General features: G+C 51.5%; 1 protein-coding gene across 2 annotated transcripts; it reads right to left on the reverse strand.

Moving 5' to 3' along the window:
* Positions 1-6,177: 6,177 nt before the first annotated feature.
* On the reverse strand, positions 6,178-18,517 carry SERPINA5 (serpin family A member 5). Of its 2 annotated transcripts, XM_043434399.1 has the most exons (6): positions 18,361-18,433; positions 15,684-15,753; positions 10,119-10,743; positions 8,261-8,531; positions 7,758-7,905; positions 6,178-7,208 (listed from the first exon to the last, which is right to left on the reverse strand). In XM_043434399.1, exons 3-6 carry the CDS (start codon positions 10,723-10,725, stop codon positions 7,020-7,022), a joined length of 1,215 nt encoding a protein of 404 aa, XP_043290334.1. In that variant the 5' UTR covers positions 10,726-10,743; positions 15,684-15,753; positions 18,361-18,433; the 3' UTR covers positions 6,178-7,019. The 2 variants fall into 2 exon arrangements, with proteins under 2 accessions (XP_043290334.1, XP_043290333.1); XM_043434398.1 differs by lacking the exon at positions 15,684-15,753 and having other exon boundaries at positions 18,361-18,517.
* Between the last annotated feature and the right edge of the window lie 7,569 nt (positions 18,518-26,086).

Below are 26,086 nucleotides of genomic sequence, written 5' to 3' on the forward strand. Positions count from 1 at the left end.
GATAACTCTGCGCTCTTCTTGTGCATCAGAACCCCAGTAGGGGGCGGGGGTGGTTAAACACACTGATTCTTCCTGTAAGGGCCAGGAAGAGGCTTCTTTAACAAACACCCACCCCTCCCTCCAGTCCCTGTTGATATTGATCACAGACTGAGAAACACTGGTGTAAGGTGTAAGGTCAGGGCCCTGCCCCTGCCTGAAGTTCAGTGCAGTTCAGTTCAGTCACCCAGTTGTGTACAACTCTTTGCGACCCCAGGGACCGCAGCACGCCAGGCCTCCCTGTCCACCACCAACTTCCAGAGCTTACTCAAACTCATGCCCATTGAGTCGGTGATGCCACCCAACCATTGCATCCTCTGTTGTTCCTTTCTCCTCCTGCCTTCAATCTTTCCCAGGATCAGGGTCTTTTCAAATGAGTCAGTTCTTCCCATCAGGTGGCCAAAGTATTGGAGTTTCAGCTTCAGCATCAGTCCTTCCAATGAATATTCAGGACTGATTTCCTTTAGGATGAACTGGTTGGATCTCTTTTCTGTCCAAGGGACTCTCAAGAGTCTTCTCCAACAGCAGAGTTCAAAGGCATTAATTCTTCAGAGCTCAGCCTTCTTTAAGGTCCAACTCTCACATCCATATATGACTACTGGAAAAACCATAGCTTTGACTAGATGGAACTTTGTTGGCAAACTAATGTCTCTGCTTTTTAATACGCTGGTAATGTTAATATGCCCCAGCCTGGTTTCCTCCAAGCCTCCTTACCATCACCCTACACGGCAGTGGGAAAAATGGACATATTACGTGTTTGGCTCTGCGTACCTGGGAGCAGAGGCTGGGCCCCTGTCTCATACTCTTTTACCACGTACCTGCCAGACCTGCCGGACCAGCCTTCCCAAAGCTCCAGCCTGCCCTACCCCAACCCAGCCCGGGTCCCATAACATCAGAAGGAACATGTACCTCCCACTCAGAGCCATGAATGGTTCATAACCGCCTCTCTGGGTGAGAGATGGAGAAGCAAGCACCCAGATGGGGGAAGGTTCTGGGACCACCTCCCCCACCCATCCCCCCAGGTATACAATGAACGCTCAGCTTCTAGTTCAACCAGAGAATTAGCAGCCACATATCCCCAGAAGGCTGTGTGTGCCCGCGTGTGCAGATATGAGCAAATAGCAATTTGGACATGTGTAGGAGCGTTATTTTATTTTATTTTTTTGGTCAGTACTCTGTATGTCTTCATGGAAAATGACCATCAGGAACGGCATATGGTCTCTCGCACTGGATTCTCTCAAGTGGGCGAAGCACTTTTGTGTCTGTAGCCGTTGCCACGCAGGGCCATCTCATTCCCACCTCCTTCCTTGGGGAAAGGTGGTGGATGGCCGGCTCTGGAGTGGGGCTCTATAGAAAATGTGAGAATGTCATTGACGTCACCTCCTTGCCCTCCCCCTCATGCAGGTGACTCTCTGCCTCTTCATTAACTGAGACAATATACGCAGAGGACTCTGAGCGGTGCCAGGTGCATGCACAGTAGGTGGCATCCAAGTGCTACCCAGTGTTCGGAGTGTTGCCATCCCCACCACCGCCCTGGCAGCCTGCATAGTCTGACTGGTGCTGGTGAAGAGCGAGCCTCCTGGGTTCCAGCCACCTGTATCTTTCGTCCCCTGTCAGTTCCGTGAACAGGACACACTCTCCCATTGCTGGGTCTTCGCTCACGTTCTGTACAAGCAACATTCTCCCCATTCATCCCTGCTTGTCCCTCAGCTTTTGGCTTCAATTCCACCACCTACAGCTCTCTCTCGCAGCGGTAGGAGGTCCTTGCCTGTCTCTTGGTGCCCATTCTCCTCCTTAACTAGTCCCCTGCTTCTGCCCCACCCGACCCCATACCTACTCTCTTCCCTACATTTTTTTTTTAACATCTCACTGAAAAAGTCAATTTTCTAGTTTGAAACAATTTTAGATGTACAGAGAAGTTGTGATGACAGTGAAGAGAGCTCTTGAGACATAAACATCTTATGTAGCCATGGCATATTTCTGAAAACTAAGGAGCGAACTTTGGCATGGAATGGACTCATTTGGATTTCACTTTTTCCACTAATGTCCTTTTTCTCCTCCAGGATCCTATCCAGGAAACCAGATTATATTCAGTTTCCAAGTCTCCTCAGTTTCACCTGGGCTGTGACAGTTTTTACATCTCTGAAACTGTCCTGCTGCCATAACAAAATACCACAAGCTGAGTGACTTAAACACGGTAGAAATTTACTCTTTATAGTGTTAGAGGCTGAACATCCAGGCTGGAGATCAGGGACCAGCACAGTCAGGTGAGGACTCTCTTCTGCTTATGTCCTCATGTGGGAAGGGATGAGAGAGCTCTTGGGTCTCTTTCAAGGGCACTAATCCCATTCATGAGGGCTCCATCCTCATGACCAAGTCACCCCCAATGGCACCACCTTCTAACACCATCAGATTGCAAGGTGAGGACTCCAACAGGTGAATTGTGAGGGAACACAAACCTGCAGTTCATAGCATCAGGCTTTCCTTGCTTTGTGTGACCTTGACACTTTTGAAGAGTAGGGTTGGTCAGGTATTTTGTTGAATGTCTCTCAGCTGTGATCTATATGGTGTTTTCTCATGATCAGAGTGAGGAGGTTATACGTTTGGGGGAAAATCCCACCGAGTCAATGCTCCTTTCTGGTCACTCCATATCAGAGAACCCAGATGATAACATGACACCCCACTGGTGAAGCTGACCTTGGTCATACAGCCAAGCTACCTAACCCAAGTTCATGGATGTCAAATCTCTCTCCTGTATTCTGCACTCCTATGCTCTGACTGTCAAACTCACACTTCATAGCACTTTGTCATCAACTAACAATGTGACATATTTTACTTTTTGATTTTATTCTCTCTTTTTTGTTGTTATTGTCTTTCTGTGTTAGAATGTAGCTTGCCCAGAGCAGAGACCCTTTGTTGATTTTTTTCATTTATCTCCAGCGCCTGGAGCAGTTCCAAGGGATATTTAATAAACATCTGGGGACAAAAGGATGATCCTCATGACAGTTTCTAATTCTGCGTATTTGTGTGTGTGCCTGCTTATTGCCTAAGCCTGCATCTGCTAGGCTCACCATTATGTCTTTGTCCCAGCTCCCTGCCTGATTCCCTGTAGGAACCCCTTGAACAGTAACCTTCAGATGACAGAGTTAAATAAACAAGTGTGGGCTAGCCAAGGTTGTTCCATATGGTGTGAAGTGCTTTCTCTGGAGACCAAGGTCATTCTTTGTGGTCTGGGTTTCTGCTGGGAATGGTGGGGGAAGGAATCCTGGGCCCTTGAACCATTCCTCTGCTCTCTGAAGTCCACAGGAGGAGAGCCTCAAGGTGCATGTAGTCAGAGAGGGAAGCGAACGTGGGTTCCTAAGAACAGCAGTGAATCTGGCAACAGCTTCCAAGGAACTCAAAGACAAGTTGACTGCTACGGTTAGAGCTGTGTCCTCACCAAATCTGTATGTTAAAGTCCTAACCCCAGTACCTCAGAACGTGACTATATTCAAAGGTGGCATCTTTAAAAGGGTGATTAAGTTAAAACTAGGGTGGGTCCACCACTCTGTGAAGTCCACAGGCAAAGAGCCTCAGAGCGCATTTGGTCAGAGAGGGAAGTGAACATGGGTTCCTAAGAAGAGCAGTGACTTTGGCAACAGTGGCCAAGGAGCTAAAGATGGGTGACTGCTATGGCTTGGATTGTGTCCCCCTCCCAGTTCACATGCTGAAGTCCTAACCCCAGTACCTCAGAACGTGACTATATTCAAAGGTGGCATCTTTAAAAGGGTGATTAAGTTAAAATTAAGGTGGGTCCCCATCCAATATGGGCTTCCCTGGTAGCTCAGATGGTAAAGAAAATGCCTGCAGTGCAGGAGACCTGGGTTCAATCCCTGGGTCGGGAAGATCCTCTGGAGAAGGAAATGGCTACCCACTCCAATATTCTTGCCTGGAGAATCCCATGGACAGACCGTGGGGTTGCAAAGAGTCGGACAGAACTGAGCGAATAGCACTTCTACCATCCGATATGCCTGATGGAGATTGGGAGGGGAGAAGATTAAGACACACACACGCTCAGTGAAGCCCATGGGACAGAGAGAGAAGACTGCCATCTGCAAACACGAAAGGGAGCCCTCAGACAGAAACAGCCCTGAAGACACCTGATCTCAGACTTCCAACCTCTAGGACTGCGAGATAATACATGTCGCTTGTCAAGCTGCCCCGTCTGTGGGATTTTGTTGTGGCAACCCCGTGTGCATGCCTAGTCGCTTCAGTCATGTCTGGTTCTTTGTGATCCTGTGGACTGTAGCCCGAAAGGCTCCTCTGTCCAAGGGATTCTCCAGGCAAGAATACTGGAGTGGGTTGCTGTGCCCTCCTCCAGGGGATCTTCCCGAACCAGGGATCGAACCTGCGTCTCTTACATCTCCTGTATTGGCAGGTGGGTTCTTTACCACTAGTGCCAGCCTGGAAGGCCCCAGAGGGGGACAGCCAAGCCTATAATGCAGGCAACCATAAGACAGGTCTGGTGGGGTTGATGGAGGAGCAGGTGTGGATGGGTGTGACCACGCCCCCTAAAGGGCTGAGTGAGGCATCTACAGACACAGATGGAAGAGTGAGGGGCCGGAAGGGGTCCAGGGAGTGACTTAGGTGTGGTGAGGATGGCCAAACCACCCTGAAGATGAGGATGAGAGAGGTGTCCAGGGTCCCTGTCCCTGGACCACAAGCATCGCCCCCTCTTCCCTCCTTGCTCTCCTTCCCATGGCTGCGCTGGTCCAAGCTGAAGCCGCCACCATCTCCCGTGCGCTCTGCAGCTTCCTCAGCCACACTCCACTCCAGCTGTTCCCCCGGCCAGATGGCCCAGCCCCGTACCCAAATCTGCTTCCCCTGAAGCCCTATCTGCTCACTTCAGGTCACTTCTCTGGCAAAAAGATCTCTCTCAGAACTTCACCCTCTCTCTCTCTGTCTGAGTTGCTCTATCAATCTGTTCGTGCCAGGATGGTGAGACAATTGACTTATGTGGGTGGTGCTGACTCCCAGCTCAGAGTTTCCCTCCAGGCCACCCCAAATCAGCCACCCCGAGCCCGGGCTGGTCCCCCACATGGGGGCAGTTAGTGACTATTTGCTGAGTGAACTTTAGACAGCGCTGGACCTTGGCCTGACACATGTGGTACAGTCAGGGCCTCCCCCTGTCCTTGGACCGGCTGAGTAAACGCTGAGAGAAATATTTGCCCAAAAAAGACCAGGTGTTACGAAAGGAAAAGGCACCCAGGAATAGGTCAGGCCCCACGAAGAGGCCCCACCCTCCCTAGCTTCCCAAGCCTGAGGCGCACACACGAGGACAAGCCGCCTGGTGCTGGCTGCAGTGTCTGCCCTGCCGCCAGCTGATACTCATGCCATCTGGGTCCCCGAACCTGGGCCTCTCACTGGAGGGCTCTGGGCACACACTCAGGCTGTCCTCTGTGAGATGGGGACTCGGATAGGCATGCAGGGTTGTCGAAGGATCAGAGATCACAGATGCAAAGTGTGGCTGGCACACAGTAAGTGCTCATACATCCGGGGATGGTCAAAGCTCGGGGCTCTGACCTTAGTTCTAAGGGGCACACACCTGCCACAGAGGCTAGGGTCTGGTGTCAGAGTCCTGGGCACAGGCTCATGAAAACCTGGGGGCAGTGAATTAGGGGACCGTCTGAAACTAAGTGAGGGACTCCTTCACTCATTCATTCCCTGATGCTTGAATGTGCCTGATCCCCTTCATTTGACAGACAGGGAAGCGTGATGGGTCTTGTGCAGGAGGAGACTGAGCCTACCCGGATGACAGCAGATCTGGTGCCCTGATGCACTTGACCTGCGCTTCTGTTTCCGGGTCCTATCTACTCTGCAGCAGAGCCCAGGACTGAGAGGGAGGTCCTGAGGCCACACTCCCAGGGTCCAGTCCTGCTTCCACCACCAAGGAGCAGCAGGACTGGAGAGATTACCTGTTCCCAACAAGGCTCACCTTCCCTATCTGTAAAATGGGAGTAAGAGGAGTGCCTGCCTGGTATAGGATATTGTGAGGGGTACGTCTAACCATCCAGGTGAAGCAGCTAGCATTGGTCCTAGAACATGGTAAGCTAGGAATGTCGCCATTCTCAGTGCTACCTCCAGAAGGACAATGACACCCAGTGTTTGCAAAATGCTTTATTGTTATTGCTGACACTAAAATCCACAGTTAGTCCTTAGGGTCTTCAAATGGTACTCTAGTATTTGCGTCAGGCCTCCATTCTTCCACCCCCAGCCAAGCCCACACGGTTGTAACTTAACCCACAGGACAGTACAATCCTGGGTTGGCCATGTCTACCCTGCTGTCCACCTGCTTTTCTTAAAAGATGAGTGGCACTTAAATGCATTGATACTAACAGTGATTGGTGGGGAAAATTCTAGCCTTTTTATTTGATTTCAAGGATTCTTCAGTCCCTGACCTGACCTGGGGAAACCAAAGTCCAGAGAGGGATAGTATTACCCAAAGTCACACAACTGGGACAGAAGCCCGGTTTCATACTCCCATCCCGCAAGTTTTTCCCAAGCCATGATGAACTGATGGCTGGTACTGCCAACAGGTGGGAAGCTAGGCTTAGGGATACACTTCCTGTTGGAAATATCTACTGGAACAATGTTCCTACAGAAATTGGTGGTTTTGGGCTGGGTAACAGGCAGTTAGATTCTGGGCTTCTCTCTGCCACTAACATGCTGTGTGACCTTGGGAAAGTCAACTAACCTCTCTGGGCCTCAGCAGTATTCTCCACTGATGAAAGGCAGGGGCAAAAACTAAATGTTCTCCAAGGCACCCATGTCTTGCAATCATGTGAAAAGAAGCAGTCATCAGTATTTTGATGATATTCTTAATATTATGATTTGTAGGAGTCTCATTAGTCAACCAAACCTGTGTAAATCAGCAGCTCCCAGCAGACAGACAGCCATCACGCATGCTCATCATCCACTATGGAGGCCCATGAGAAATCCTCATCTCAAGGGCGAGTCACTTTGCCGAAGAAAAGGATGTGTTTGCTATTCTCCACAATGAGCATCAGAAAGGGCCTGTTGAAGACTACCCTTTGAGAGCCCAGTCGGGCAGATTTGAACGTGATGACCGTCCCGGTGGCTGCAGCCGCTTGGGTTCCAGACTCATCCACCTCCACCACGGCTTTGTGCACCATCTACGGGGGAGACATCAGGCGTCACAGAGCCACCAGGGGCAGGGAGATGCCATCGGGGGAAACAGCCAAGCTCCAGCCGATGGCACCACCGTCCGAGTCTGTGCTCCTGAGCCATGAAGCAGATAGGAGATGAGGTGACTGAACAACCACTGTGCCTCCAGGGCTTAGAGGTGAGTGCACACGTGTCTTTCATTGAATTCTCACTGCCTCTCACAGCAAGGGTGTGACTCTCCGGGTTTATAGAGAGAAAGGAGGCTCAGAGAGGTCCAGTAATTGCTGGAGGTCACACAGTAAGTGAAGGAGTCAGCATCTGATTCTTAGGTTTGATTGCTTAAGACAAGACACCTTTCTGCAAGACATGGAGCTGAATACAGCTTCCCATGGCTCAGAGGACAAGAGACAAAGTGAAACCTTTGCTTCTTGAGGGAAAAGATGAGAGAGAGAGGGAAAGAATTTAGAATGAGGGATGGGGTGAATAGAATGAAATAGAATATAACAGAAAAGGATAGACATTTCTGGAAGCAGGTGCTCAGGAGCTTCTGGGCTCACCTCAGACACCCGGATGGTGGAGTGGTTAGAGATGCCGGTCAGGTCGGCGTCGGAGGTGAAGATGTCTCTGATCCCCAGCTTGGGGAGGACTTCCTCCAGCTGATAGGAGCCCTCAATGGAGAACTTGGGAAGATAAAGCTCAAGCCGCCTGGAAAGAGGAGAGGACCTTTTCTTAGACTCTCCTAGAGCACTGGCTCATATTCCTGCTATCTCTAGGTTTCCTAATGCTCCTCCGGCCTGTTGCCTAGAAGGGAACCTATCCAACTCTGGACTTGCACCTGAGTTGTTCCCAGTGGTCACTGCCTACTCGGATGGTCCCACCAGAAAACCCAGCTTCCAGCCCTGCTCCCTCCAGCTAGCTGACTCAGGCCCCAGAGCTGGGCCTTCACATGATGCTTCTGGGCTTGGAGGCAGTTCCTGGGCCAGGTGAGTCCTCCCACCACTGCTGTGTGGCCCTGTGGGTGTGCAGCGGCAGGCTGGCCCCAGAGCAGTGTGAAGAGTACCTCTTCATGGGCATCCTGAGCCACTTCTTCAGTGTTTTTTCCTTCAGGCCATTTTCCACCTGCTCCATTTCCCCCTCGTGGGGGAGAATAAAGAAGGCAGTGGCGTTCCCTTGGTAGGGGACCCCCACCACCTTGCAGGAGAGGTTTCGGTCCAGGAAGTAGTAAAACTGGTCCTGTTGTTTCATCATGGGGACCCGCACCACCGTCTCCGGGGTCACGTAGAAGTCCTGCTCATGGGTGCTTTTGAGGTCGAAGCTAGTCTCCCACTTAGCTACAGATTAAAATGGAAAAGGAATTAGAAATTGTCAGCCATCAGTGAAAAGTGTGCTCCCAGTAAACCTACCAGAGAGCATCCTCTTTTGAGCAGTATCATTGGGAGAAGTGACGGCCAAACCTCTTGAATATAAAGACAAGCCCCTTCCTAATTCAGGGGACAGACTAGAGCTTTGTGGAGCTATCCTCCCACATTTGCAAAACAAGGAGGTTGGTTTTCATGTCTTCAGACACCCTTTACCCTAAATGCTATTTGTCTGATTCTCTGATGTTGCTACTCAAGCTCAAATATCCCAGTGAAGAGGGTGAGTTCTTCTCTTTTCCACTCTTTTCCCGATGTTGAATTTCAATCTAGGTTTGGAAGAAAGGTTCGTAAGGGTCCTGGAAAAAACATGATTTTTCCTGCTGGGAAGTCTTTGGTTGTGCTTCTTGCTCTGTCTGTTTCACATGGGATATTTTGTTCAAAGTGACACAAGTCATTGCTTTCATCTTCTTAGTAGTTATCAAATATAGATCCAACTTTCCATGGGCCACTTAGCTTACTTCACAGCTGTCCTCTGAAGCCTAGCCCTGGACATGAGGGCAAGAAATATTAGAAGGCAAGCTTGATCCTCACACTCTGTGACCACAGGAAGGGGGTTTGGGTAGCAATTTAACCAGTTTCCTCTTTCCCTTTCTCTCCCCTCCCCTCTCTATCCTCAGTCAGGCCTCATCCAGGGTGCTCAGGGACTCAGCATCTAGAAGGAGAAGCAGGCATACAAGCTGAGATGAGTAGGGATATCTACCAGAAATGCCAGGGAGACAAAGATGGGGAGACTGACACTCAAGTAAAGGGAGAGAAGGCAATTCAGAGGAATAGGTTCTTGTCCCAGAATTTCTGGGCTAAGGAAACAGCTCCTAGGAGGGCACAGAGGTGAGGATGTGGGTACGTCGGAGGAGTTGGAAAAAGCCCTCTAGGTCCCTTCTAAGGCCCACAGTCCTGCCCTGAGTGACCATGGTGTCCGTTCTTTGGCATCGTGGCCTTGACAAACTCATGCTTCAGAGTTTATGTGGGTGCTGTGGTTTTAAGTGTTCCTGGGGGCCCAAATAGGAACCAGCTTTTCCCCAGTGGAGGAAACAGCATCAGGCTCTTTATATCACCTTAGGCTCTCAGAGGGGCTTCCCTGGTGGCTCAGCAGTAAAGAATCTGCCTGCAATGCAGGAGATGCAGATTCAACCCCTGGGTTGGGAAGATCCCCTGGAGGAGGGCATGGCAACCCATTCTGGTATTCTTGTCTGTAGAATCCCATGAACAGAGGAGCCTGGCAGGCTACACAGAGTCTAACACAACTGAAGCGACTAAACACACACATACGCGCTAAGAAGGCTAAGAAGGCATCACCTCACCTGGCTGACTATTGACTTCACTCTATCTCCAGGGACCACCGAGGACTAAACCCACTCCCACTCTTATGTGTGTGGGAACTGGTTTTGTCTCGTCTTTTGTTTTGTTTTGGAGGGATTGGGGTTCTTTTGTTTCGTTTGTTTGTTTTTGACAAAGAGCATCTGCAAAGAGAAAGTTCAGATTCAAGCCCAAGGGTCTTACCTTTAAAGAAAATGTAATTCACCATGACCATGACCTGGGTGCCATCCAGGCTCTTAATCAAGTCCACAATCTTTCCTTTCGTTTGCTTTGCCACGTAATCGTTGATCTTCTTCTTGGCCCCTTCGGGGTCCCCAAAGTCCGTGGGGAAAGTGTCTGCCAGGTACAGCGTCCTCGAGGCGCCCAGGAAGGCCTCCTGGATGGGCAACGTGGGCTTGGTGAACAGGGCGTTGCCCAAGCTCAGCTGGAGGCTGCCTTGGGGCTGTTGGAGTTCGCGCAGCAGCCGCTGGGAGGCGCCGTGGAGCTCCTCCTCCGAGCCTTCCCCCGGGCAGATGCCCAAGCCTTCCAGGATCTGCGCCTTCGTGTTGGACCGAGCTCCCAGGGAGAGCATGGCCAGGCTCACGGAGATGCTCAGAGGGGAGAAGAAGATGTTCCGGTCGGGGGTGGCTGCGGCCAGGGTCCTGTAGAGGTCGAAGACAAAGTCCCCGCTGCCCGGCGGCGCCGTGGTAACCGCCGGCGGCAGCTCCTGGATTTTCTTCTTTTGGGGGCGCCGGAGGGTGGCCATCCGCGGCCCGAGGAGCATCAGGCACAGGAAGAGACAGAGACGCATCGTGGCTAACCCTTTGTTCTGAAAGGGAGAGTGGGAAGATGACCTCAGAGAGGGTGGGCGGCCAGGGAATCCTCTCCGAGAGAAAATCGGAAGATCAGGGGCAGGGCTGACCTTCCGAAGGGGGTGGCAGTGCCCACCAGCAGCCTCAGAGGGCGATGATGAACCCCAGCGGCTGGGAGGGAATGAGGTTTTAGAGAGCACCAGAGGGGCGGAAGGACAGAGACTCGGGGACGGGGGTATCTATGGCTGGGAGAAGAAGGACAAGGCGGAGTGAGACCCCTGTGGGTACCTAGCAAGAAGACGCTTCTCATCCATAGGGAAGTACCCATCACAGGGGACTAAGGATTCTGCCTGCAGAGCCGAGCAGCCTGTATCCCTGAATGACCCCTATCCCTCACTTTCTTGCTGGGGCTTAGCATTTGGAAGACCTCATTTCCTTCTATGAGCTCAGGGTAGCTACTCCTCCTGGTCTCATCCACACTACTGGATTTGTCGCTGCTCATTCAGAGTATCCAGGTGGTGGGCAGAGTGCCAGGCTCCTGTGCTTCATGCGTGAACACAGGATACCATCAGTCTCCCTGTGCTTCCCCAGGGGCTGCTCTGGGACCCCACAAAACCACCCAGTCCCTCATCAGAGGCACCTTCCTCCGTTGAGGAAATTCTGTCCTCTTACTGTGAGCTCCCAGGCCTTCCCTGGTGGCTCAGTAAGTAAAGAATCTGCCTGCAGTGCAGGAGACCCAGGTTCAATCCCTTGGTCCGGAAATCCTCTGGAGAAGGAAATGGCAAACCAATCCAGTATCCTTGCCTGGAAAATCCCATGGACGGAGGAACCTGGTGGGCTGCAGTCCACGGGGTCGCAAAGAGTCAGGCATGACTGAGCGACTAACATACACACTTGTGAGCTCCCAGACCTCCCTCTTCTTCTGTGATGGGCTGAATTGTGCCCCCCAAGTCCATACACTGACATCCGGAACCCCAAGACCTCCGAATGTGACTGCGTTTGGAGACAGGGCCTTTAAGAGGCAGTTAAGTTAAAATGAGGTCTTTAGAGCAGGGCCCTGATCCCGTGTGACCGGTGTCCTTGAAAGAAAAGGAGATTAGAGAACAGATTTATGGACAAGGGCGTGGGAGAGGAAGGAGAGGGTGAGATGAATGGAGAGAACAGCATGGAAGCAGATACACTAACGTATGGAAAATAGCCAATGGAAATTTGTTGTGTGACTCAGGGAGCTCAAACTGGGGCTCTGTAACAACCTGGAGGGCTGGAAAAGGGTGGGAGATGGGATGGCGCTCCAAGAAGGAGGGCACCTATGTGTACCTATTGCTGATTCATGTTGATGTACTGACAGAAATCAACCCAATATTGTAAAGCAATCATCACTCAATTTAAAATAAATATAATCAAGGATTTAAAAAAAGGAGATTAGGACACAGACACACGCAGACTGAGGGGTGACCACATGAGGAACATGGGGACACAGGGAGGGGGGAGGGAGGAGACAGTCACAGGCAAGCCAAGCAGTGAGGCCCCAGGAGGAACCCGCCCTGCCGACGCCTTGACCTTGGCCGTCCAGCCTCCAGGACTGTGAGACCATGAACATGTGTTGTTTGACCCTCAACCCACCCCACCCCCCGGCACTCCTCTTTGCCTCCCCTAGATAGGAGGCCCTCACCTCTAGTCTCTCTAAGACTCTCAGGTGGGCCCTGGGGCTTTGCCATTATTCTGGCCTTGTCCGCCACCCTCAGTCTCTCCTGCCACCTGCCTAGACTCCCGCTGTCCACCCAGAAACTGTTCCTGTGCCCAAGCCTCCTAGAGCCCTCCTTCTACCCCCTGTGAACAGCACAGACTCTACCGGCAGCAGTCTGGGTTCAAATCCTCGCTGCTCCCTCCAAGTGTGATTTGGAGCAAGTCAATCACACTGGTGTCGCTGCCCCATCTGTAGATGGAGGTCAGGACAGAATCCACACCAGGGGTGGCTGAGGCTTTAAGGAGTCCACATAAGCAATGGCTTGGAACCAGGCCCGATGCAGACGTGCTGTCCAAGTGTGAGCTGGCGGTGTGGCCATGATGGACCAAAGCCCCACTGGAGACCCCCGCTTCCCCGACTGTACAGCGGGACACACGCTTTCACACACATGCTCTCACGGGATCCCGGTGGCTGCCAGACAACTAATTCCCACGATGGCCCGGTGTGCACCCCCTTCAGCTAGCTGTGCTCTCCCCTTCCCACCCCCCACAGTGGACACCATGTCATCAGGTCCCCCAGGCTCAGGGCGAGCACGGCCACAGTCACAGACCCACGCAAAACCAAACTCCAAAGGGCCCCCCACTGCTGCATTAGACATGGCTGGTGGGAGGACACCAGTGAGCCTGGGGGTCTGCAGACCTTCCTGTCTTTGTCTGAATGAAACTAACAGACTCAAGCAAGTCACACTCAGCACCCCTGGCCTCCAGATTGCACCCGAGGGCCTCTCGCCTTCTGAGATGGCCCACACTCTGTGGATTACATTTCTACTAGGGCTGTTCTCATTTTCTGAGACAAACCACCATCTGTCTATGGAATGCGTGTCAGTTTAAATAAATAAATCTACTACTCACATGATCAAAAACAAACTCAAAAATGATCAAAAAAATAAATTACACCTGAGTCCACAAAGGAAGTTCATGTAGGATGTTCACTGAACCTCCAGTGACCCTGAACCAAATACAGGGGCTTCAGAGGTCCCCGTGCCCATGGGAGGCCCAGGCCCATTGCCAGCACCTGCCACTGCTGGGTGCTGCGATGTCTCGACAAACATCAGTTCCTTTAGCCTTGCACACACCCATGGAGGCAGGTTCGATTATCGGCTATGAGGCAGGAGGTAGATGGACCCCCAGGGGAAAAATGATTGGAGATTCATTTTCTGTGGACTGAAACTCCAAGACAAGAATAGCAGGACAATTAAGGGAGCAGGCTGGACCCTACCCAGAAAACACATGTTTCTCTTCCTTGAAGTCAGGAGACCTCCCTGACCACACATGCCCAGACAGCCTCCTTGGAGGGCCAAGGAGTGAAGTCAAGAAATGCTCTACCCATGAGCTTCCTCAGTGGGACCCATCTTGGCTAAGAGATGCATGTGCACACATGGGCGCATCCTGAGCTATACCAAACATGGACTGTGAAATCAAACTTGTTGGCCAAAGGAAACCCGGAAGAAATGCCCCATAAAAGTAATTCAAACTGCCACAAGGGTGCGAACTCAGCGACTTTCTCTCTCTGAGTTTGCCCCTGTGTCTATCCACACATACAGGGCTCCTTTTCCTCCTAATAAATACCTCATTTGTTTCACTACTTTCCATTTTGTGAGAATTCTTTTTTGCAAAGCAGAAGGGCAGGGCCTTGTCACTGACCACTGCTCTAGTGGCTAGGATCTGGTGCTCTCCCTGCCGTGACCTGGCCTCAGTCTCTGGTTGGGAACCCAAGCCCTGCTCCAAGACAGTGCAGGCCGAAGCCACAAGATCAGCTCCACTTTACAGATGGGTCGTCTGAGGCTCAGAGAGTTTGAGTCACTTGCTAGTAGTGGCAAAGCTTGGGCTCAGACCCAGTTCAGACACTGAAAGCTCATGCTCTGAACCGCCACACCATTCAGTTCCCCAGATCCCTGGTCCTCCCCTGTCTGTGTCACAGCCTTCCAATGTTGTATTCTCTGCCTCTGCAGAGAATTGAAAGACGATCTGGGGACTCTGCTGGTGGCCCAGTGGTCACAAATTTGCCTTGCAGTGCAGGGGACATGGGTTCAATCTATGGTCAGAGAATGAAGACTCCACATGCTACAGAAAAACCAAGCCTATGCTCCACAACTATTGAGCCCGGGTGCCCCTACTAGAGGGTCTGTGAGCCACATCGAAGGACCCAGAGGATGTAACAAAGATCCTGCGTTCCCCAAGGCAGCCAAATACAAAGATAAATAAGAAGCAGTCCGGCTTCTCATGCTGACACTCCCTTTTTGTTCCCACTTTGAGAGTGACCTTCACGAAGGTCTTCAAGGAGCATGGGTGGGTGGCGTGAGCACTGTGTCCCTTAGTCCGCAGAGCATTAGAAGCATCAATGTAGCAGGATGATGCTTAAGAAGCAACTCAGTTCAACCTTCCCCCTAAACCCACACACAGATTAACACTGAGCTGATAATGACCGTAAAAGAAATGCTTTCAAAGAATAGTTACAGGCCACAGAGGAGTTTCCTGCTTGGAAGGGGCAGCTGGTCAGGGAGCAGGAGTGAGAGTTCCAACCTCCCATCCTCCTGTCCCTGCCTACGGCCTGGTGACCTTGGGCCAGGCCCTTCCCTTCTCAGGCCTGGAGGTCTGGTGCTGTAGGCTCACCACTGGCCGCCCCTCTGAAACACCAGCAATTTGATGGGCTAGAGCCACTTCTCTCAGGCTCCACTGGGCTTCAGGTTTGGGGTCCAGAAAACCTTGCTCCATTGAGCTCTCTCCCTCTTATTGATGCCACTATGTATTAAGGACAGATTAAACACTCTATAAATATAACTGCATTTCATCTTTACCAAAAGTACTATTAGTCCCATTTTACAGCCAAATAAACTGAGTCTTCTCTGATGGCTCAGTGGTAAAGAATCTGCCTACTAATGCAGGAGACGTGGGTTTAATCCCAGGGTTGGATAGATCCCCTGAAGAAGGAAATGGCAATCCACTCCAGTATTCTTGTTTGGGAAATCCCACGGACAGAGGAGACTGGCGGGTGACAGTCCATGGGGTCGCAAAAGAGTTGGATCCGACTTAACAACTAAACAAGAGCAACAAACTGAGGCTTAGCAAAATGGGATGGTTTGTTTTAGCCAGTGAGTAATGGGTCTGGGTTAAAATCCAGACTCCAACTGGTGTACATGCCACCTCTTGGCTCCGATTTATGAGGATGACACACTGCCCCTCCTCTTCTGATTCCCAGGTGTCTCCTAACCTGTTCAGCTGAAATAGCTCATTTATGTTCCTCTATGGCAACGTGGAGTTGGTATCACTGTCACAGTTTTCTAGGAGAGGAAACAGAGGGTCAGAGAGGTTACTTTTGAGAAAGTAGAGGCCTGGCGGTGCTCATTTCAGGTTTCCTAGTTTCTAAGTCCAGGCTTTGCAGTTGCATTCATGGGCCTCTGGGAGCAAATATACAGCTTACAGAGTTTTGTGCCAACCTTGAGCCAGTGGAGAGTCTTCAGGCTCTGTGAACCTGGCTCTCAGGAGACCAGCTCCCACTGCGTGCCGGCAGAGCCTGGCCTGGCTGACCCTCTCCTGGGTCCCTGACGCCAGTGTGTCTGCAGAGATGCTCCCACATGTCAGAGGGAAGAAAGCAGATCGATCAGGCTGACCTGGCACCCCAGGCCAACGGACTTGTGATGACAGAGGTTGGGCATCAGATAGGCAGGCCCTGGGCAGTCTTCCCACTGGTCCCCCACCATCCGGCCTGAAAATCTGCTGGTGTTTATTCCAAATGTTAGGCAACAAAGTCCCACCAAGGTCGACTTTGGACTCAGCCTTGGGAGGCAGCCGTGTGGCTCAGGAGGGTCTGCCTGCTATCTACTAATTACACAAAGAGAGACGAGACTTGGAGCCCAGGCAGAGAGGGAGAGATAAAACATAACTTCCCCTAGATCCTACAGAGCAGGGGGAAGAGTTTTCTGCAATTAGGGGCCTGGGGAACTTTCTTAACCTCCCTCCCTATCTCCAGACCATCAGCAGGGCTTGTCGGTTTCCAGCTCTGAAATCTGCCTGCCTCGCCCCATTTTTCTTGCTATAATCCCAGTGGAAGCCTCTTTTTCCTGGACTCTGCTTCTCCTGCCCCTGAGAGCCATTCGACATACATAAGTATATTCTGAAATAATCCCCTTCCATCACAAACACGGGCAGAGTGCTCCCTTGCCTAAGGACATCAGTGTTGCCCACTGGCTTGGTAAAACCTAACTGTGATTTCACGATAACCCTTGAGGCTGCCAGCTCTGTCTGACTCACCAGCCGCACCTGACCAGCTCTGCCCCCCAGGACACACATCTTGTTTTTCTGTTCCTAACACAGAAGCCCTGTCCCAGTCCTGGGCCCTTGTACACTCCACCCTCCCTCCTGGAAACCTTTCTCCGCCTCTTTCACCAACGCCACCTGCTCTCTGGGTCCAGGCTTCCACTTATCTTGATAGTACCCTGTCCACACTTGGCCATACCCTCACCACTGCTAGTCTCTATAAGGGCTCCTTTGACTGTTTCTCTCATGGCTCCATCAATTACAGAAGTGAAATTACATATGCATGTGCTGTGGGCTTCTTTTGTCCAAGCCTCTCTCCCACTAGAACCTGTGCTTGTAAGAAAGGACCTTCATCTCTACTGGTCCCGCCATGACACGTTCAGTCAAGAGGTGGTGCTCCAGCACCCCTGCGGAATGAATGGATGAGTGGATGGATGACTGGACCCGGGCTCCTTCTCTGTAATTCAGAGGTGTTAGACCACGTGCTGGCCACCGAGTCACGGAAGTGAGCCAGGCTGGGCATCCAGGGCTGAGCCCTGGCATTCCTGGTGCTAACTTGCCAGCTGACCTTGAATAACTTCCGCACTGAAGCTCAGCTTCAGTTTCCTTTCTCTTTCTTTTCTAAAGCTACTTTATTGAGGTCTGACTGACCTACCAAAGGCTGTACATATTTACTGTACACAATTTGATGAGTTTGGAGAGCAGGGAAGCACACACCTGTGAAACCATCACTGCCTTCCACCACCTCCCAAAGTCCCCTCCAACCCACTTTATTCTTCAAGCTGTGGTTTCTTGATCTGTCAAGAGGATGTTGGCCCGGAGAAGCAGCTTCGCTTTTACTGTAGTGTCTCATGCCCAAAGCCTCATGTTTAGAAAAACTGAAAATTCCACTCACTGTATGTCTACATTTTGTCTACTTAGCAAATGGCCAAATGACCACTCTGGATGGCAACCTCCTAGCAGGTCAGCCTATCTTAGGGAAACAGATTCAATCATTTTTCCTGATTTCTGGAGGGGAAAGAATCTAGGCACAGAAAACAATAGAAGCCATGGTTTGTCCAGCATGTTCTGGGTACCAGACGTTTTGTCCCCACCACCTAGTTCAGGGTTTCTCAGCACTGTTGGCACTTGGAGCCAGATCATTCTTTGCGGTGGGGGCTGTCCTGTGTAATGTAGGGTGTTCACAGTATCCCTGGCCTTTCCTCTCCTCCTGGAAGCCAACAGCAGCACCCCGTCCAACTATGACAACTAAAAGTGCCTCCAGACGAAGCAGTGCCCAAGAGGCAGAATCATACTTGGGTGAGAACCATGACTTTATTTAATCTTAAAAATCACACCCTGCAAGGGGTACAATAATTTTACATCTTATCCATGGGAAAGTTGAGACTCAGTCAGACATAGCATTGTCCCCAGGACTACACAGAGGCGGGGGAGAGGGCAGGGGCGGGGGGGACACACCTCTGCTGTCTCAGAGGCCTTGGCTTCCTCCCTCCCCACCACTGTCCTGCTCACCCTGGGACACCTCCAGAGTTTTTAAGCCCTCCAAATGCCATAACTCCAGAGGCCATTCCCCACTCCCCGACCACCACCCCAAGCCCCACAGGCCCTCGGTCCACATTGCCTGTACTTACTCTGTCCGGGGACGAGCGTGCAGACTGCAGAGGCGACTGTCTGTCGGGCTTGGTAGAGAACTGGCTGGACTTGAGCCAGCTTCTATCACTGACCACACAGAGCCCAGACTCCGCCTCCCCTGACTCTGCCTCCCCTGACTCCGCCCCTCCCCTGACTCCACCTCTCCCTAACTCCTCCTCTCCTGACTCTGCCTCTCCCCTGGCTCCGCCCCTTCCCTGACTCCGCCTCTCCCTGACTCTGCCTCTCCCCTGGCTCCGCCCCTTTCCTGGCTCCTCCCTGTCCAGTCGTTGGCAGGGCTGAGCTCTGACCAGGACCACCCCCTCACTGCCCTGAAAACCCTGCACCAGCCAGCAATTGCTATGGCACAAACTCCCCAGGTGGACCAGGCTGGACAGGTGATCAGCTGTCCAGACACAAGGAGAGAGACACCCTCCCAAACCCCTCTTCGCTGTGTTTCCTGCAGCCAGTTTGCTGCGGATCTGGGGAAGTGAGAGCCCAAGCGCTGTGCAGCCTGTGCACTTAGGAGGTTCATGGACCCCGACAGCCAGCTCCTGGTGGAAATCAGATGTGTCAAGAGGGTCTTTGCCTGGAGAATCCCATGGACAGAGAAGCCTGGTGGGCTCCAGTCCATGGGATCACAAGAGTCAGACATGACTTAGTGACTACATCACCACTACTACAATGGCTGAGATGAGGGATTACTGTCTCCACCCCTCTTATTGCACCAATAACCGAACTGAGGCTCAGAGAGATGAAGGGACTTTTCAGAGACGTGCATCAGTTATGGACAGAGTGGGGCTGAGTGCTCAGGCCACCAGCTTCAAGGCCAGTGTTCTTTGCAAAGCAAAGGCCTGACTCCAGGATTTCTGTGGGCTCAGTTGAAATGTCCTTTTCTACCTTGATATTGGGACTTCAAAACTCAGCCCCACTCTTTCAAGACTGCTTCCAAGTGGTGGGGTGTTGGCTCAACCCTTGTTTCATTGCCAGTGTCCCCATGCCGGGGGCTTCCCGATACTAGGGTGTACAGTGTGTGGCCATGACCCAGAAGGCTGTGTGAGTAAATGTGGGGTGTGCAGTCGGTAGAGGAAACAGGGGGGTGGGTATTTCCCAGAGAAAGTGACCTTGCTGCTCAGCAAACAGGGTCCCTCTACAACCTCTGTTGTAGAGCGAGAGACCTCCGCCTTCTTGCTCCATGATTTTGGACACAGTTTTGGCCCTTTATCTAGTTTAGTATTTCCAACCACCCTGCAAAGGGGATAATACTGAGCTTTGCCTCAGTCTAGAGACAAGCACAGTCACCATCTGGCGTTGGGTGCTTGCTGTGTGCTCACTACCTTCACCATGCACTGGATGATGGGTGCTGGAATCCCTGTGGAATCGGTGAGAAGATGGAAGTCGAGAGAGGGTAGGTGATCAGCCCAACAGCACACAGCTGCTGGGGAGAGACCTTAACAAGGGGAAACTAGGTCTCATTTGTTCAGGCTTTGTTTTCCATCCATTGTGCCCTGTGATGTAAGCAAGAGTCCCTCATCTCATAACCAAGAGATTCCCAAACTATGCTTTATAGGAAGGAAATTGGTGTTTGTTACCTTTTGAGAGTCTCTTGCAAGAACAAAGTCCCCCACAAGGAGATCAGACCAGTCAATCCTAAAGGAAATCAGTTCTGAATATTCATTGGAAGGACTGACCCTCCAGCTGAAGCTCAAATACTTTGGCCACATGATGTGAAGAGCCAACTCATTGGAAAAGACCCTGATGCTGGGAAAGACAGAAGGCAAGAGGAGAGGGAACAACAGATGATGAGATGGTTGGATAACATCACTGACTCAATGGACGTGTATTTGAGCAAACTCTGGGAGATAGTGGAGGACAGAGAAGCCTGGCAGGCTACAGTCCATGGAGTGGCAAAGTGTTAGACACAACTTAGCAACTGAAGAACATCAAGCATGTATAGTATGGATAACAATAGTTCCCCAAAGATATCCATGTCCTAACACCCAGAACCTGTGACAGAGACCTGATAGAACAAAAAGGACTTTGACTGATCTTGAAATGGGGTTGGGGAGTACTGTTATGGATTTCCCAGGTGAGTCCTAAGTGCTATCATAAGGGCCCTTCTTTATGAGGCAGAGAAGCAGAATGAGAGAGGTGGGGAGGGAGAGACAGCAGAGTCAGAGGAGGTGAGGGAATCAGTGTTTGTTACCTTTTGAGAGTCTCTTGCAAGGAGAAGTGATCAGGGAAGCAGGAGGAAAGAAACAATGTGATGTGGGGCCTTGGGCCAAGGAACTTCAGAAGCAAACTCTGCCCACAGGACATCTTGATGTTGGCCCAGGAAGACCCATGTTGAACTTCTGACCTCCAGAGCCAGAAGAGAACAAAGTTGTGTTGCTTCACCCCACTCAGTTGGTCATAATTGGTTATGGCAGCAATGGGAGACTAGTGCAATACCCTGAAACGGGTTTCCGATGAAAGATGGGACTAAACAAGATGCTGAAAAGACTTCTCCAGCCTGTGTGTATGTCCGTGGAGGCACCCCAGGTACCTTGCCCCAGGCTTACATTCTAGGGACTAGTTTGAGAATTTGGGGAACGGGGCAAGCCCCAACTCCCCATTGCCACTCAGAAGAGTTCTGAAGGAAGGGGGACTGGGGACGGGGACACTTGGAAGAGAAAGTTCTGAGGGTGTCTCAGGGCGTGGATTAGTCTGCTCTGGCTGCCAGAACAAAAGACTACAGATGGAGGGGCTCACACAAACGAAACATGTTTCTCAGTTCTGGCAGCTGGAAGTCCGAAACCAAGGTGATATCTGGGTTCGTTTCTAGTGAGATCTGTCTTCCTGGCTTGTAGATGATGCCTTCTTGCTGAGTCCTAACACACCCCTTCTCTGTGCCTGTGTGGGGACAGAGAAAGAAGAGGAGAGAGAAGAAGCAAGCTCTGGTGTGTCTTCCTCTAACAAGCACAGTTAGTTCTATGAGACCAGGATCCCATCTTTACGACCTCACTGAGCTTTAATTACTTCCCTAAAGGCCCTTTTCTCTAAACACAATTGCACTGGGGGCTCAGGCTTCAATATGCAAACTTTTGGAGGACACAATTCAGTCCACAATAACTGGGGTGAGACGGTAGGATGAGCCAGTGGCTCGGATATGGGAATTTAAAGGACCAAGTAAGTCATGCTAGATTTATTTTTCCATTGACATCAAGAGCAATGAAGAGCACTATTCCCAATAGGTGAGTTTCACCCTGGGCAGAAAGGAGTTCTGTCACCCCTGAGTGAGTGTGACAATGCGGAACAGAAGTGTCTTTCAATGGGGGCTCTTACTGTTCCACCTTCATGGTCCCCATCACTGGCAACCCACTTTACCTGCTCGGGTGACCCGCCAGCTCTGGCAGGCAGGTGCAGTTGTGACCCTGCTCTAGGGGAGAGTTGTGATAAGAGATAAAATGAAATAACGGTAGTGAGCATTTGTGAAACAGCAAAGGTAAGTGCTTTAGATACAGTAACTCATCCAGAGTCTACTTAGGTGCCTCATCTCCATTTCACAGGCGAGAGAACTGAGGCACAAAGGGGGACCCAAGTCCCACATCAGGTCATAGGTTCAACTGCATCTCCTCAAAATTGAAGACTTAACCACCAGAATTTCAGGTGACCTGACTTGGAAATAGGGTCATTGCTGATGTAATTCGTTCGGGTGAAGTCATTCGGAACTAGGGTGGGCCTTTAGTCCAATATGACTGGCATCCTTGTAAAAGGGGGAAATCTAGACAGACCCACACATGGAGAACACCGTGTGAGGATGAGGCAGAGATCTACAAGCCAAGGAAAGATGGCCAGTGAAACCCAGGAGCCAGGGGAGAGGCCGGAACAGATACCCCCTCATAGCCTCAGAAGGAATCAACTCCACCATTCCGCCATCACCTTGATCATAGCCTTCTGGCCTCCATAAGGGTGAAATAATACACTTCTGTTGTTAAACCACTCAACTGTGGTCCTTTGTTAGAGCAAAATTAGTACACTAACCAATTCGTGTACTTGGTCATCAGTAGAATCCAGGTTCAAGCACAGGCATTCTGGCTCCAAAGTCCAACTTCTACGCTCAGAAGCTCATGGCCTCCTGGTAACTCCCTGAAAGCTCTTGTCACTGTGCCTTGCTCGTTGCAGATGCTCAGAGCTTGGAAACCATTAGGCTTGGATCTGCTCTGGCTCAAAGAAGGACACTTCGCCTTCCCAGGCAGCCAAGGATGGAATAGACACCCTCCTGCCCTTCACATGTTCACACATTCACAGGCTCCGTCAGAGCCGGGGATTCCCAGGCCTGTATCTTCCATGGGTCCCATGTCCATCTGCTCCCTACTTCTGTAGATGCTATGGGATTATGTACCCACTTACAGCTGCAGAAACTGAAATCCGGAGAGGTAAGAGCTGGCCCTCAGTACAGGTAACAGAGAAGCTGGGAATGCAGCCTTTCTGTCCCAGCCCAAGTTTCAAGTGCCTCCTCCCGCATTGAGGAACTCCCCCTGGTTTCCTGGCTAGTGGCCAATCCCCACTCAGTAAGTCTTTGCTGAGTGAGACAATGAATAACCAAATGAACCCACGATGCTTCTCTCCACATCTGCTTATGAGGGCAAGGCAATTCATCCATCCACTGGCATCCGGGTCCCCCAGGCTCCACCACAACACTCATGACATCCTTTGCCTCCCTCCACTCTCCCATCGCAAAGTGCCTTTCCAGCTGGAAGAGAATGACAGAAATCACCAGCATATCCCCCCTCCTGACAGTGAACTCCATGCCCACAGTGTGCCTCCCAAGTAGCAAAACAAGGCTCACACACAGCCCTGTAGATCTTTTTTTTAAAATGCTCCAAAAGGACATTTTGAAATCTGAGAAGCTGGACTAAATATTTACCCAATCAATTCCAGGGGTGTGTCAGGGGGTGGTGATACAGAACAAATAGCATGGGGACCTTGCTCAGGGTACAGCCTTTTCCATTCATTCACTTCAGTCACCAACCATTGGTTGGGCCTGAGTCACATGCCAGACTGGATGTTCAGCGCTGGGGTCAGGTACTGAGGTGAGTGAAGAGAATGCAGTGTGAACAGGGCCCTCCATCTGAGTTGTCCCATCTAAGAGGGGCCAGGGTTGACCCAGTGGGAGGCAGAGGGGCTAATGTCAGCCAGCCATGTTTGATGGTAGGAAGACCGTCTGCCTTAGGGAGAGCGAAAGGCACTGTTGGAAATCCTAGTAGATTCTCAGAGATGGGGAAGGGAGTGTTCTGGGTGATAGGGATCTGAAGGGACAGAAGCCCAAAGGTGGGACGCTATGGGCAGAAGCCCAAAGGTGGGATGCTATGGGCAGCCTAGGAAGACAGTCAGACTTTCCATGAGTGCAGTCATTGGGTGAGTGAGGGCAAGAGGAAGGGTGGGGTGCAGGAGAGGCAGGCAGGGACCAGATTGGGGCGGGGGGGGGCTTGACTACAGTTGGAGGGATTTGAACTTTATCCTGTAGGCAATAGGGAGCCATTGAGTGCTTTTGAGCAGAGGAGGGAATTCGATGAGCTTAATCAGAACAAGGAAGCATCACTCTCAAGGTGACTGAACCCCTTTCCTCCCCTTCCTCATAGCAGAGCTTAACTTCCTCACATCACCCCAGCGGTGTCATTGCCATGGTAACCCCAGGCCTGCATCTTCTTCCAGGCTTGTCTAGGACTCTTAAATCCACCCACCCCATGCTGCTGTAGGGGCAGACGGGGGAGTGAGTCAGCCTGGGCTTAACTACCTCTTGCCTGGCTTTTGAAAAATAGAATCCAACATCCCAGCAGGTGCAGGAGGAAATGGACCAATCAAACCAGGGTGGGCAAGAAGAGAGCGAGGTCTTCGGAACCTTGGAGGACTTGGTGCTGAGCACTGGCAAGCCCTTGAACTTGTAGCCCAGAGCTGGTATGCTTAGCGCTGGGCTGGTGTTGCTGAGATATTTCCTCCTATAGGATCTTCCCACTGTCGGTGACGCCCGAGGCCATCAGCTGTGTTGCAGAGGAAGTGGGGGAGACCCCCCAGAGTCTTCCACTCCTCACTCTGTTCCCCCTGGCTTTTTCCATCAAAAAAGTTGTCTGTCTCCTGCTCCAGATATTCGCTTCCTAGCTTCCTGCCACGATCCTATTCCTACCATCGTGACACTATTTGGGCCAAGGACCAGGACCAGGTCACGCAGTCCCAGGAATATTTTGATTCTTGAATAATCGTCAGCTCCAGAGATGGCGCTCAGTCTGCCCTTCTACGTCACCAGTGAGAACTCTGGTCTTGCGGCTGTGAGACCTCCTGCCACCTCTGACACTCTCACCATCAAAACAAGCAAACGAACCAAACCCACTAGGCCCTGCACAGAGAAATGCATTTGCTGGAAGTTACTGAGGTTTAGGACAAACACAGCCAGGTCCTGTCGGCCTGCCTCCTCCCATGGGAGGGGGACAGGTTTATTCTCACAGACTCTGGGTGGTCTCTCCTCAGAGGCTTCACCCCACAAACTCAAAGACGGTCTGAGCTGGGCCACCTGTTATTGCTGTTCAGTTGCTAAGTCACATCTGACTCTTTGTGACCCCATGGACTGCAGCACGCCAAGCTCCCCTGTCCTTCACTATCTCCAGAGGTTGTTCAAACTCATGTCCATTGACTCGGTGATGCCATCCAACCATCTCATCCTCTGTCGTCCCCTTCTCCTCCTGCCGTCAATCTTTCCCAGCATCAGGGTCTTTTCAAATGAGTCAGCTCTACAAATCAGGTGGCCAGAGTACTGGAGTTTCAGCTTCAGCATCAGTCTTTCCAATGAATATTCAGGGTTGATTTCCTTTAGGATTGACTGGTTTGATCTCCTTGCAGTCCAGGGGACTCTCAAGAGTCTTCTCTAGCACCACAGTTAGACAGCATCAATTCTTCAGAACTCAGACTTCTTTATGGTCCAACTTTCATGTCCACACACATGACTGAAAAACCATAGCTTTGACTAGATGAACCTTTGTCAGAAAAGTGATGTCTCTGGGGCCAGCTAACATTACTGAGGTGGGGACACTGAAGTCCAGACGGGTAAGGACCACAGAAGTCTCAGAGCACCTCGATGGCTCAGCAGGGATGGGAAGACAAGCCTCTAGACCCCTACACCACACACTCCTCCTTCTTGTGCAGCTGGGTCCGTGGCCACGGCAATCTGCTCTGGGAGCGATACTGGCCACATCCCCGTGACCACAGGTGGGGTGGGGCCTGAGCTGCCCCTGTGACTGCTTGCCTCTCTGAGCCTCCATCTCACTTGAACTTGGAACATCTCACCACTGCGTCTGGGACCAGGTGTGCAGGCAAACCCCAGAGGGATGGGAAAGGGGTGCGTTGACTGAGTATCCCCTACATGGAAAGCACTGAGCTGGCCTCCCCGTGGCCGTCATTTTGTTCAATCTGTATAACTACCCTGGGCGGTGGGGATGGTGGTGGATGTTTCTCCCATTTTCCAGGGTAGAAACCTGCTCAAAGAAGTTAGATGGTCTGTCTGAGATGACACAGCCCTGCGGAGCTGGATGTCCAGTCCACACCCATCAGATACCACCCGCATCCTTCACCAACAACTTCTGTCCCAGATCCTCAGCCTCTTCTGCATCCTCCACTCCAAGCCCAGAGATGCTTAGGCCTAGCCCTCCAGGCTACATCCTCCTGCTTGTAACAGACAAGCCAGCCCTGGGAGGG

The sequence above is a fragment of the Cervus canadensis genome, chromosome 17 (genome assembly GCF_019320065.1).
Source record: "Cervus canadensis isolate Bull #8, Minnesota chromosome 17, ASM1932006v1, whole genome shotgun sequence".
Classification (NCBI taxonomy): domain Eukaryota; kingdom Metazoa; phylum Chordata; class Mammalia; order Artiodactyla; family Cervidae; genus Cervus; species Cervus canadensis.

Bases quoted from the DNA above. Each gene is read 5' to 3' on its own strand.
- SERPINA5 (XM_043434398.1), bottom strand. From the start codon at position 10,725: ATGCGTCTCTGTCTCTTCCTGTGCCTGATGCTCCTCGGGCCGCGGATG. The intron at 7,906-8,260 runs GTACTCTTCACA...TCCTCTTTCCAG, and splicing joins CTCAGGATGCCCATGAAGAG to GCGGCTTGAGCTTTATCTTC. The intron at 7,209-7,757 runs GTGAGCCCAGAA...TCTCCCCCGTAG, and splicing joins CCACCATCCGGGTGTCTGAG to ATGGTGCACAAAGCCGTGGT.